General features: G+C 42.0%; 1 protein-coding gene across 1 annotated transcript in view; it reads left to right on the top strand.

The window, feature by feature from the left end:
- Positions 1–14,412, top strand: part of LOC146776075 (ninjurin-1-like) — a 213,287-nt gene that overhangs the window by 67,357 nt on the left and 131,518 nt on the right. The window contains exon 2 of the mRNA XM_085637892.1: positions 1,547–1,699. Coding sequence (XP_085494018.1) covers positions 1,547–1,699 — 153 coding nt within the window. The remainder of the gene's footprint in view (positions 1–1,546; positions 1,700–14,412) is intronic.

The raw sequence follows: 14,412 nt of genomic DNA, 5'->3' as shown, positions 1-14,412 counted from the left end.
TTTACTTCTTATACATTTCCATTTCAGCTTTGTTAAATTTAGTTAGATATTCCATGCTTGACTCTATGGTGGCAACCTTTCTATATGATAGGGAACGACACAATGCTGCTCATATGCTGGGGGGGGAGGGAGGGGGGGGGGGGGTAAAGGAACAAAAGAGAAATGGCTTAAATGGAGAACAAATAAAAAGTAATTAGTGTCAAAACATAACGAAGATAAAAGTAGGGTTGTATAGGGACCTGCATTGTTATGTGACAATGGCCTCCAAAGCCCCTGGCATCATTATACACAATGGAATATTAATTGCGTCCTTTATATGGAAACGTGTTCTGTTACATACTGTTTTCCATGATAAAATGTTCAAATATGACAAAATCTCGAGCCTTTTTGTACTTCCTTTCCTCATATTTGATTTTGCCTAATGTAACATAAATCTCGGAGTCACTCCAAAGTGTGCGCCAGTGAACGAAATGCCATGTCAAGAACCCCTGCCTTCATTTTTGTGACAGACTGACAGGGCGGCATAAGCGCACAATGAAAAATGTCCCGCAGCCAGCTATTCAAGGAGTCAGGCAGCTCCGAGATTTATTCAAAGTGCAGGTGTTTTCATCGCAAGCAGAAAAAAAAACCCTCAACAATGATTTGCCAAATCAATTATGAAAGCAACATTTTCCGTAAATCCCAAAATAGCATCGTAATGAAAGAAGTGAACTCTACCCGGGATAATCAATGCAAATTATAAAATAAAAAGGGGAAGGTTGGTTGTGCATGTTGTCTAACTGGAACGGCCTAGAATGCAGTTCACAGTCATTTCGTTTTATGAATATTTACACTTATTATGCTTTTGTGATTGCGGGATTTCAAGAAGCACCGAGCAGCAAAACATGCTCGCGCCAGATGTACTTATACACGCCAGGGGTACCAATTTCCAGTTCTCAGGAGGCGTCGAACAGGTCGGGTTTCGAGAACATTCAGACGCACACGCAGAGCGCCATATTTACATACAATGATTTTCGTTTATGGTTCATTTACAACCAGGCCGATTTCATTTCCATATACATTGCTTATTCAGGCGGCGTAACCTGCGGGGGCACCTCTGATGTACCGCTATCAACTGGAAATTGACTTAATTACCAGAAAATGAGGACTGCTGCTCCCTGGTTAATCTACGGAGAGCCACAGGTCTCAAAGATGTCACTCCCTGGTGGCGCCACAGACAAACCAAGCAGATACATTTAAACCAGGGCACGAATTGAAGACTAAGAGGTCAGAAGTATCAAAGGATTTTACCCATTCTGTGTCTATGGGAAAATGTGTTCGTACATATGGACCTAAATTAATGAGGGGGGGGGATTTTTGAAAAAGACTGGGGGGCAGATTTACAAGCCCCTTGCGCCAATTTTGCGTCACTTTTCCCATGTTAAAAGTGACGTAAAAGTGGCGCAAGGGGCTTGTAAATGTGCCCCTGTATTTTTTTTCGATTTGTGATATGCTTGGTTCTGCTTGCTTAAACACTGCTGTTGCCATGTCATGTGATCTGCTGCAGGTGATCAGGAACATTAACACCTATGCCAGAACCAAGACGCTGGCCCAGGGCTTCCTGGACATGGCCCTCTTCACTGCCAACGCCTCCCAGATGAAGCACCTGCTGCAGCAGGGGTCGGAGACCCAGTTCTACTACTTCCTGTTGGTCCTTCTGGTATGTAAGCATCACTTCTTAACCTGTGTTTGAACATTTTTTATTATTTTGATATAATTTATTTAAGGGGGCGTTCCCTTCGCCTGGTGGATATGGGGGAAGGACCCAAATAATTGTTATCTTTCTTCTGCCTTAGGACACATGTAATTGAAACTGAACAAAGTTCACAGTTCACAAAAAACCACTGGCCTCCTTCCATACAAACTTTTAAAACCTGTCAACAGCAGACTATTCCATCAGTATTTCTATACCTCTTCCAGCCTCTAAACACACACTTTCGGTTCTTAATACCACTTCCATCCTGGCAGGAACCCTCCTCTCTTACATTCACCCAGTGCTTTAATGGTTCATTTAAGAATCTGCCTCACTGACAACACCCTGAAGTATACAAAAAGTGATGGATGGATTGCTTGAATTAATCTCAACCACTAGTAATTACTATGGGTCACATCCCAATCCATTGTTATTTTGCACACCATGCCACCTCAGATTGTACCCAGCCACATTCAAATCATTTGACCCTGCTCCAGTGGGAAAAGTCCAGCTGTAACTGCCAAGATAGGTCCTCCCTGAACCGGAACACCAGCCCCGAGAGATTGCCAGTGGCTGAGATTCATTCAAGCATTCATGAACTTTTTGTGTCAGTGACAACAGCCGTTACTTCATATACAACCAAAACCTTCCCAGACTACCGTCAGTTCAGGTGTACAGATTCTTGGAAGTGGATGGTTGGAATCTCAAGAGGCCAGGAAGGAAAGGACAGCTTTTCCTGCCGTGCTCTTTTTGTTATTATGGGGAACAGTAGCTGCCTCTCTGGGACCCCCACACATCTCTGGGATAAGAGGATGCTTCTCCTGTCTCCTTATTACACTCTTGACACCTTTTTTGAGGGTGGTTACAAAATAAAAACAAATAAACCTGTACTTCCTCAGCTGTGGAATACTGGTTAGTTCTGCAAGCCATAGCTCACACACCTGCCATCCACACACGCACCAAATGCAATCCAATGCTTGTTATCTGACCCTTGATGTAACACATAACTTCACAATAACATACATGAGCTCACTAGTGACATGACATATTTCCTTAGCATTAACGTTATGAATGACATAGCTCTGTATTCAGTAAGGCAATTTTGTCTATGCATCGAAATTTAAAGATGTGTTTTTTTTTTAATAATTTATTGTTATAAATATTGTGTGAGCATAAACATTGCATTTGGTGTGTGAGTTATGATTTGCGTGTCAGTACTATAATTTGTCAAGCCAGCCAAACCGGAGAAATTCAAGGATGTTTTGGCTTTATTTTGTAACCAAAAACTGGTATTTAACTGTGTCATTTAGTGGATTTAAGCATGCATTAGGGCCTCATTATCATAGGCAGTCATAACTTCATATTGTCTTTTTTTAGAAGGAAAGGTAAAAGTGTTTTACTGGTGGTTGTATGGAGATATGTTGTGGGCGTGCAATAGTGCAATAGTGTGGTGGTGAGTGATAATGCGACTCTATCAGGTTGAAACTTACCACCCCCTTATGCATAGCTTTTAGCTGTGTGCAGCTGTGGTTAACTGCCAGTCCCCACACAAACTCACCTGGCGGCTAACACCTGTGCACTTTGCAGTGGTCGCTTGCACGGGCATCCAGCTAGTTTTCAAGTTAAACCCAATTGTGGTACTGCAACTATTGTGAATACCACTGAAAAAAAGGCCTAGAACCCAGAAAAACATCCTGGCTTTTCTAAATAGCACTGTGGGGACTTTGCCGGAGGAAATCACTCATGTGGAAGACCAACTGGCCTCCAATCCGGCTTCAATACTTAGTGAAACCCCTGACATGGCTCCTTTAACTGGTAGGACTTTGGCCCAGATTAACTCTAAAAGGCCTAGGGTTGGGTCAACTCCGTCAAAACCAAATTTGCAGCCCAATATTTCCCCTTAACAATATTCAGGCCATTGTCCAGGATGTTCAGACTGTACCCGCTGGCTTACAGTCAAAATCAAAATCAAAACTTTCCTTTAACACAGCCCAGCTGCCCCCATAAAGTAAAATGGGCAGGAAATGTAAGAAGGCTATAGACATGGATGGTGCCCATGTAGGCCCCTGCTGGCTCAGTGACTATCGTGCAAGACATTGCCACAAAAACTCCGAGGATTGTTGAGTCCCTAGAGGCTTGTCTGCTTGGTTTTGAGGAGAGACCGTTCAAAATGGAGGGAGGGCTGGACCATGCAGTTAGAACTTTAGAGAGCCTGGAGCATAGATTACACACTCTGAACATTCTCCCTTTTAATTCTACCTGACTTCTATTCCCAGGCCTCTCCATTTCACAATTCCCAAACCCCATCTAGCACTAGCTGTCCAGGTTAGTTGTCATGCAGTCCTGCTACAGAGAGCTTTGGTGGGCACCTGTTTCTCCAAAAACCTATTGGATGAAGAGAATATCTTACAAAATTGTTTCCCTATCGGTCCTCCTGTCTACCCTAGCGATTGTCCCTTGAGCAGCTGTTCTCAACCCTATAATTATGATAGCTCCCCCACTCAGGCTAAGTGCACCAACAATCTTGGGCACCCCCTTGGGGAAAGTAATGCAACTACCCCCGGTTTCAACACCCTCTTTTCTTGTATTAGCTAATGTACACCCAATTAGAGAGGGCTCAGAGGAGAGCTATAGCCAGATTAAAACAAGGTAACCCACTGGCTCTCAAGGCAGTTGAATCTTTCAACTTCTTCCCTGTACTTTGATAATTTATGTGTGCAGGGTGCGATGGAACGGGGAAACTCCTAAGTCTTGTGAAGGTGACTGTGTCATGGTCAATTTGAGAAACCCTCTGATAGTGAAACAAATTCTGTTTGCTACAAAGTCAATTTTGTCTATTATTTCTGAAATCCTACTTTATACCTTGGGTTTCTTTTACCCTCCTCAGTGTGATAGGCACCTTAGAGAGGCCCCATTAGGTCAGCTTTGGGGTTTGGGTGCTCCACAGTGTCTCGGAAAGGGTCTAGCAATGATCTTCAGCTACACAATGGATTTGCACCTCTAGCATATCTAGACGCGCAGGTTTGACATATATCCAGCTCTGTTTTGTCCCAGGGAGGACAAAGGTATGTTCACCACACAGGGGGTTACTTGGTATCCTGGGTTTGAATGTTGCAGAGGTGAGGCATGTTTTGAATGATGAGCATGAGAAGACCATTTTGCAAACCGATGATCTCATTTGCTTACAAGAGACATGGAATGTTACAGGTGATCTGAGCATGGACAGTTACGCTGCTTTTTGTGTGAATTCCAAGCCCCCGCTTCATGGTAGACCGAATGGGGCCCTTTGTCAAACTGGGGATAGGATGCCGCATGGTGATTGTCACTATGGACTCACCTAATATTTTGTGTGTGTTATTCAACTTTAATATCAACTACAAATTGTTAGTCATTAATGTTTACAATTCTGTCATGTCAATTGACACCCCCTGAAACCTTTTAGAAAATTATACATTGTTTTTACCTAAACCTTTTTCAGTTTTAACCCTTGGGGATTTTAACTTGCATCCTTGTAGGTCTTGTGGCTCGATTGTGGGGAAAGAAGCTTCCTGTCCTGCTTCTGAACAGATGCATTTTAGTCACTCCAGTCAGGAGGAGTGACTAAAATGCATGTATTGTCAAAATTTAACCCTATCACTTTCCTATCCAAGGAGAAGTTAATTTGGAAAATCTAGTAACTCCCTATAAGGGTAGAGGCTTTCGGACCACAATTGATTATATTATTATGTTAGTCTATCCATTTGTATCCCTTATTGAGTTTAACACTCTGTGGAGTGCCTGTCCTGATCACAACCCGATGTGTGCTGAGTTCAGGATAGTTAGTTGTCAAAAAACCCCAAACGCATAAGGAGCCACTTATTCCAATGGAACAGAGAGTTAGACTAAGGACTCAATTACGAGTCTGGTGATCCAGACTTGCGGGGATGTTGCTTGGCGGTCTTCCAACCACCCTATTATGGGTGGACCACCATTGCCCCATCACAGCCAGCAGGGAACTGCCATTCCCTGGTGGTGGTGCGGCAGCGTAGAGGCAGCAATATGCTTGGCAGGACCGCCACTGTCCCGCCAACCATATTACAAGTTTCCTCTCTGCCATGGTTTTCATGGCGGCTGCTCCTCCATGAAAACTGTGGCGGGGAAGAAACAAATGGGGCGTTCCAGGGCCCTCTTGTGCCTCTGGGCCCTGGGGTTCATGCAGGAGGGCACAACATGGCGGCAGTCAGGGCCTAATCCCTACAATGGGGGGGTGCCTGCAGAGGCACTACCGTAGGGATAAGAATGTCCCTTTTCCTCTGCCTTTACATGGCAGTCCAACCACATGGAGTGCCCCCCATACATTTATGCACATTGTGTACACTGTGTTCGTTGTAGTGCAAACATTTTCATAATATTAGACAACCAAGATTTTAATAAATCAAAAATGGCTCCCTCAGTATCCTCTGATTGATTTGAAATAATCATCAAAATCCCCTACTCTAGTTACAATGCAATTTCTAGCATCTTTAATTTCTTTCATCTCGATTCTTCCAAAGCCTTCATCCCATTATAAACACAAACCTTCATGTTCTCCATCTCCTCTATTTCAACTTCTACTCTTCCTTTCCTTTGTAGACATCACTGGAGTTTTCTTCATGCACCCACAATTTGTACACCTTTTAAGACAGATTGCATCAAAGAAGGTTAGCAAAGGCATGAGACCAATTATGCATAAAGATGCAATAATTATTGGTTTTAGTACTTTTGGCAATATTCCCCCACCAATACAAACAATCCTTTCACCAGCCTTTGCAAAACCTTTTCCAATCAAGCTGAATCACCCACCAACCGATTCCCACAATCCTTCTTCTTCATGAACCTTTGCTTTACACACAACTTTAGTAAAATTACCTTTGTAGTAATTAATAAGATTGCTGTAATCAGGAATGAAGGTGCAACATTGTTGAACCCTTCATCCTCTGCAGACTCTGCCCACCTTTGCAAGAAAGATATCTAAAGCATGGCAGTTTTGCATACTCACAGTACGCATAGATATAAACTCCTTGTTAATTTCAGTTAGTGCACCTGCAGTATTAGAAGCCAAACGATCAACCAAAGTAGATTACTTCCTAATTTTCACATCATTCAAAGTCACACTAGTAGGAGGAATTAAAACACCAAATACACAACAACACTTTTACAAAGTCACGCTTTGATCTTCTAAACTCAATATCGCTTCTTCCATACATCTCATACACATAATACACATGTAGAAAGGCCAACACAAGGTAGCAGTTTCCTACCTGAATACCACAAACATTATAACTTCATCTCAGTATTTGTTCTTCACAAATTAAACACTTATGATCAATTATATAACTCATATTAAACTGATTCATACTCACTGTTGGAGCTGGCCTTCTACGCAGGGTCCCCCCCAAATGTTTTGCCTTATTCCCTCCACTTTTTTCTGAATTAGTTTCTGTTAGCCTTAGGACTCGGTGCAGTTGACCACTTTTAACCACTGATAAAGTGCTTGTGCTAACTCCCCTAAATATGACTTGATTGGTATATTTAACTTACCTATAAGTCCTGTGTAGATTGGTATACCATGTAACCAGGGCCTGTAAATTAATTGCTACCAGTGGACCTGCAACACTTATTGTGCCACCCACTTAAGTAGCACCCTAAAACATGCCCCAGGCCTGCCACTGCAGCCTGAATGCAGTTTTAAACTGCCATGCTGACTTTATATTAAAGCCCTTTTGCCAAGCTTTGAACTCCCATTTTATTACATATAACTCACCCTAAGGTAGGCCCTAGGTAGACCATAGGGCAGGGTGCTGTGTAACTAAAAGCCTGTACTCTTACTTTTAAGTTTTACATGTCTTGGCAGTGAAATACTCCTAAATTTGTTTTTCACCACTGTGAGGCATACCTCTCCCATAGGATAACATTCAGGATTCCTTATTACATTTAATAAGCTGAAATTTCCAATTGGGAGTAGGTAGCTATGTCATATTTGGTATCTACAGAATTGTAATGATAAATCCTCTTTAATGGTAAAGTCATATTTTGCATTACAATTTTTAAAATGCCAATTTTAGAAAGTTGGCTTTTTCTTGCCCTTTTTCTGCCTGTCTTGGGTCACATGAATGTATGTAGCTGACAGTGAGAGTTTATGAGTTCCTCCCGGATGGTCACACAATAGAGGGATTAGTTGTGCCTGAATTGGCCATCTGCTGGCAGTATAGGGGGCTGAGCTTATCACAGCCCTACTTGCAGCTCAACAGCCTGTGCTCAGCCGTCACACAAAGGGCCTAACAACCCTACATTGTCACTGCAGTCAGCTAAGAGCCAAGGCAGGGAAGGCAGAAAATTCCATGTACTTCAAAGAAGCCTCTCCCACCTTCCGGAACCTGAGCACCAGGGCATTTATTTCCTCACCACCACACTTTTCATGTCAGTTGCACCGCCATGAAAAATGTGGTGGTGAGGAAACTCCTAATATGCTTGGTGGGGCTGCAGCAGTCCAGCCAAGCATCTTGCAGCCTCAAGACCATCGCAACACCACCAGGGATCTCTGAACCTTGTCATTTTTAGTGGTGCCAATGAGGTCTGACCACCCAAGTTTTAATGGGAGGTTGGACCGCCGGTGCCCGCAGTCCGATTGACTGCAGTAGTCATAATAAGGCCCTATAAGTTGTCAGTAATTGTATCCTGCAAAATTTCTCCAAATTCCGTCTTGAATCTGAGAACATCAATCTCTCTTATTACCAGTTCACTCAGTTCTACAGTAATCACAGTAGTGACTGTATCGGGAGCTGCTGTATCAGCAAGTGAACTGACATGAGCAGTAATAACTTTACTAGAGACTGCTTTATTTTAGGGTGGCACAGTAGGTACTGGGAGTTTAAGTGCACTTGTACTCATACCCCTGCTCCACATCTTGAGGTGGTTTGGGTGTTTGTAAAACATAAGGTGGAGATCTTAAGTCTAACAAATCATCTAAAAAAATGATCCCTGTAATCTGAATTGTTTTCTGTACTATTCTTTCTATCTCCATTTTTGTTGTCTCATAGATCGTACTCCTCAAATACTCCAGCTTTCTCTCATTAATGAGTACCCTCTTAACCCCTTCGATGCGAGTGACGGAGTGGTTCCGTCATGCGTGTCAGTTGCGCTGTGCGCATGATGGAACCGCTCCGTCATGGACCCGCCCGCGCACGGAACCTTCAGCACAGCGCGGTAATCCGCACCGCGCTGAAGGGGTTAAAGAAATTGTATGTTCTTGACATCACATGTGATCTCATTCCATTCCTTTAACTGATGGACGTATGAAGATCCGAATTCAACATAATTTCAGATGTAGGTCAATCTTCTGATGGAATTTTCTCTCCTTCAATCACAGAAATGTTTTTTTTCAACACAGCACCCATTTTTGCTCTATCTGAATCTACATAAGCCACGTGTTAAAACAAAAACAATCAACCAATTATTGTGTGGCTTCAGCTAGAACCCACCAGTCACATTGCGGAACTACAATGCAACCTCACTAAACATAAAAAAAACACTGCACAACTAGCAGCCACAACTAGCCAGCTACAGTGTGGCTTGCTCCATGACCCACGTGCTGCAATTCTAGGACTCAGCAAGCTACATGAAATCAATCAACAATTCCTTGCCTGCTCAATCTAAATATGGGACAGACGAAAGAGAAATCAATTTCACTCAGCTATAGCACTCTCAACATTAAACAATCACTCTAAGACAAACTCGGACCAGTGGCAAAATACCCATTGATTGGTGCATTTACTCCTGTGCACCAAAGAATTAAAAAACACCTATATAGGTTAGAATATACTTAAAATAAATCTTTAGTTATTTAGGAAGGTCTCTATATCATAGTGCAGATGGTGCATCAAAATGCACAACTCACTTTGCAGACAAGTTCAACAAAAAGATATATATCTGGAGCTCTTGGATACTGATGAATCCATTTACCAATAAGCATAAACTCTAACATAGGAAATTAAAGCATTCCCCATCAAAACTATTGATAATATCTTATCAGATAATCTAAGATAAAGTGTCGATGCAGGTTTGGAGACGGTGTTAACCTCACGAATGTAGGAGGCAATGTGTCCCAACAGACAATGGATTAAATACAAATAAAATAGCATATTCAAGTAAAGGAGCTTTAAATCAAAAAGGGCTTAAGTCTTCTAAAAGTTTCAAACCATGAAAGTTTATTAAATAAACTGCAGTACAGAGGCAAAAATAATAGTCAAAACATATGGTAAATCAAAATAGGAAATTAGCATAAGACTCAATCAAACGAAGCGAAGAGGATGACATACACAGCATCATCTAGCACTTCCACAATTCCATCCCCTAATATGAATACTGAACGCACCCCTTTGACCTAATGTCATCAGATATGTCAGATCTCCTACCTATTGTTGTGTTTGTCTCAGCCCTGGAGCATTTAGATCCCACAATGATTGTTGATTGGTTCACTGTATCCTTCCACTGCTGGTATCAGGGAACTATTTATTTTTCAGTTTTTTCTATGGTATTTGCGATTGAGCAGTCAATGGGTGAGTATATCCTGCTTCTTCCGCCCTCTTTTAAAAATAAAAATTGTTTAGAGTTTTATATAGCGCAAACTTGACCCCAAGATATCAGGTATCAGAGCGCTTTACATGAGCACCAGTTTCGTTACAGATGGACACATTTTTTTTTTCTGAGGGGAAGATTAAGTGATTTGCCCAGAATCACCGGGTGTCGAGCGTCCCTGCCGAGACTTAAACTCGGTTCCCAAGCTTCGGGGTCGACCTCTCTAGCCGTAAGGCTTCATCCTCTCTCCTCTTTCTGTTTCTTGTGCTTTCTCCTACCCTCTCTCCCTACCCCAGCTAGTTTTTATTCCCCTGCTTCCCCTCACTGCCTCTTTATTCCTTTCTCTCCCTACACCACAGGTATCAAGCACAGCTGCGGCCGATGTTTCTCACTCACCCCTCCCTGCCTGCTGCTATTGGTTTTTCAAGATACCTGTCAGCAGTGTGTAGATGCATGTAGCAGCAATCTAAGAAGTATACAAAAGTATATACAGTAATCTTGGAACATTATTTTCTATACTTCCATGATGGCTGGTCACCACGATGAATGTAGATGCAGTGTGGCTCCCATCTTGGACAATAGAACAGAACGTTTGGCCATCTTACAAAGCTATTTCTACGCTTCCGAGATGCCATGTTGAATCTACACTCAATGTGATGGCCACCTTGGAAGAATAATCAATAACAATCCAAAGCCAATGTTGGCAACCAGAAGAAATTGGTAGAGGGAACCAACAGGCTCTGTTAATGCCTGTGTTATCCGAAAAATGTTATGCATTCATTTTTGGTTTGTCTCCATTTCCAAATTTCTTTCTTTCTTGTGGATATCTCCGGTGCCTTTTTTTTCTTCTCTTTCTGTCTTTTTATATAAATTACTTTCCTGTGGTTTATGCATGTTTAAAGAGGCATAACACAGGTCCCTGTGAAGCAAGAGGGTCCTCCATTTAGCCTAGGTCCTATGATCATTCATGAGATATACGCGTCTCTGAGGCCCCTCATTACATTCTGCCTGGTGGCCCCATAATTGTGCACTAACCACTGGATGTTTTGCGAGTAACATAGATGCCATATTGTCGTTGTGTTTTCATCTCTGTTTTCTTGCTAATGTATTGTTCATATATGATTGTTTGGTGTCCATTGCACGTACCTTACACTGTAACAACAGAATACTTATTAAACAAAGAAACAGAGAGTACAGAACAACCCACTGGTGTTCACAAATGAATAGCACTTGTTACAATGCATACGTTTTCTACGCATGCCGATACAACGCAAGTTGTTACAATGACGCATTGTTACATTGCATAGCATTACAACGCAAGTTGTTACAATGACTTGCTGTAGGGGGGTGCTGGAGTTTGGAACAGTATAATTTAGTATTCCAACTCCAGTGTGTGCAACAGCAGTGATGGTGTTGGATTGAAAATCCAACAAATCCAACACCTTCTACCCCCTAGAGCAAGTCATTGTAACGACTTGCGTTGTAATGGCATGCGATGTAGCAACGCATCGTTGTAACAACTTGCATTGTAATGGCATGCGATGTATCGCATGCGCTGTAAATGCAAACCTGTGATATCTCTCTTTCATTTTCTTTCCGTGTTATTTCCAAGTAATATCTTTTCCACAGAAACAAGAAGACCATGTGGCATATAATATGATATATGGGGTATGGGTTCATCACGCCACAGCCAGATGCACATAGAATGACTTAAACCAGAAGTGTAACTCGTCAATCCCATTCACAACTACTTGTAAAATGTGGGAGTAATTTAAAAGCACCTATTTGGTTCAGATTTTAATGAAATATTTTACTGCCAATAGCGGTCCCCCTGACAAGGAATGAAATATTATTTTAAATGTAATTGCCTCTCGCTTCTGTGTTTTGCATAATTCTACATAAAGTGCACTTTAATTCAAGGTCCAGCGCTTTTTACCAAGAACAAAACCAAAATAGAAATGCTTGAAATATAAATTTACTTTGTTCTTTGAATACCTTCTTACCAGCTCTAACAACCAAGTACTCAAATATATACGTCTCTTCACAAAAAAAAGTAATTCGTTTTTAATTCAACCTCCAATTCACCTACACTTAATAAGGTAAATTAAGGTATACTCCGACCATGCAAGAGAAGAAGAAATTGAACCAACTACTTCATTAACTTTTATCTGACACCAATCAACTGGAGTGCAGAACCTCCCCTGTGGGCCCGAGTGACACTATCCATCTTGCTTATCCTTTCACTGCCACTGTAGGAATAGCAATAGGTCTTCTGTGTCTGACACTGCATAAGTATGGAAATTCCCTCCTTGTTTTTCTCCATTGTGAAAATCACACCTGTGAATGTTTTGTCCCATTTTTAATGCCAAGTCAGAAACTATCTAAGGTAGAAGGAGCTGAAGCATGTGCACTGCGATGAAGAAATTATGGGGACACACCCTTCCACACACATGCAGATACTGCTGGTTTTATATTCCCACCTTCTGGCCTATAGGTTAGTCATTTGCCTATAATGTTATGTGTTGATTTTATGATTGGCACTCATGCTTGTCACACTGAGTTCCAAATATTCTGACAATTTCGTTTGGAGCGGCAGAGCCAGACAGATCATTTATTCTTCCAGGCAATTCACGGGTGGGCTGGTTTTTAGGGCAGGGGGCTGATCCTGGTGGCTCTTGTCACTTTTCCCAGCTCTCTGAGGTTAATTTCAGTGGGCACAGGGAGACATCAGAGAGGAAGAAAGGGAGGTAAGAGAGAGGTAGAGAGAAAGTGATCAGAGATGGAGAGGGTAAAAGGGGGGAGGAGAATGAATTAAGGAAAAAAGAGAGTTTGCATGAGGGGTCGGAGGAAGCGGGGCTAGTTTGAGCATTTTTGCCAGGGCTCCTCTAGGATCCCCAGTCCGGCCCTGTGGAACGGTAGATGTAAAGCAATTTTCCTCAAACCTTCCAAACCACTCACTTGTTCCTCAGATCTACTGAAGCAATTGGGTTATTTGATTAAGGTCATAGGTACTTTGGGAGGAAGACTTGACTAGCATTACATATACTGATATTGCGTAGCACTCAACAGGTGATAACAATTTTGCTTATAGCCAGTGGGTAGTAGAGGGCAGCACAAGTTTCAAGGATCCAAGCAACAAAACATGCATTTAAAAATATAAAAGATATTCTCAAGTGGGGAAACAGCTTTTACAACGAGGGCTGAATCGCGCAGGCGTCTTTACAACGCAGAGTTTTACATAGAATATGCCTTTTTCACGCATGGCTTTAGAACAAATTTCCGTGTAAAGCCATGAATTTTAAAGGCATATGCGTGGTAAAAGTATTCGAATTTCTGAAGCTATTTGCAGTACTGTGGTAGCAGCTCCTGCATTAGTTGGACTCAAATATAGGATTAACAAGGAGGGCTGGGAGGCAATGAAGAGAACACGAAGGCTCACAGAGGAAACGTCAGAGCTATTCTCGGGAATGTATCCTTTCACCTGAACCCAAAGTCAAGTTAGAGTGACAGACAGGGTCTTGTTTATCAGATGCTGAAAGATATACATGATGAGAACACTCCGTATTAGCACGTTTCCCTAATACTGTTCTCTTTTGTCTGTAGGAGGAATGTTTCTCTGCATGGTCGGGCAGGGCAGTGCTTGAAACAGGCTCACGGGTTGTGTTGACATGTCCAGTAACTATAACACATAAGGCATTGCTCTGGTATGCGAAACGTAGCTCACATTGTAGGATAAACGCTCACAGCCCACGGCTCAATAAGGAATCCCTCAGTTCGTTTTAAATTCACACTTCTCATAAGGGGACAAATAAGTAATAACATAGCTATTTTGAATTGGGAAACGTTAATGAATATTAATAAACAGTAATGTAGGACTACAGGTCCATTACCTTACTGTATATGGGCTGATGGCAGAAACGTTACACTGATGCTTTTGAACTAATGTATGCATTTCCCCAAAATGGGTACGTACTTTGGCTGCTTTCAAACTGTATCCAATGTGAAAAGGTAACGGAAATGTTTGTTTGACTTCAAAATGCTTTGAAATAAATACTGCCGTACATTACCATTAGTTGTTGTAATGG

This window comes from Triturus cristatus, chromosome 12 (assembly GCF_964204655.1).
Source record: "Triturus cristatus chromosome 12, aTriCri1.1, whole genome shotgun sequence".
In the NCBI taxonomy this organism is placed as follows: Eukaryota; Metazoa; Chordata; class Amphibia; order Caudata; family Salamandridae; genus Triturus; species Triturus cristatus.
The sequence above is the reverse complement of the archived record's forward strand: the minus strand, read 5'-3'. Positions and strand labels throughout refer to the sequence as shown.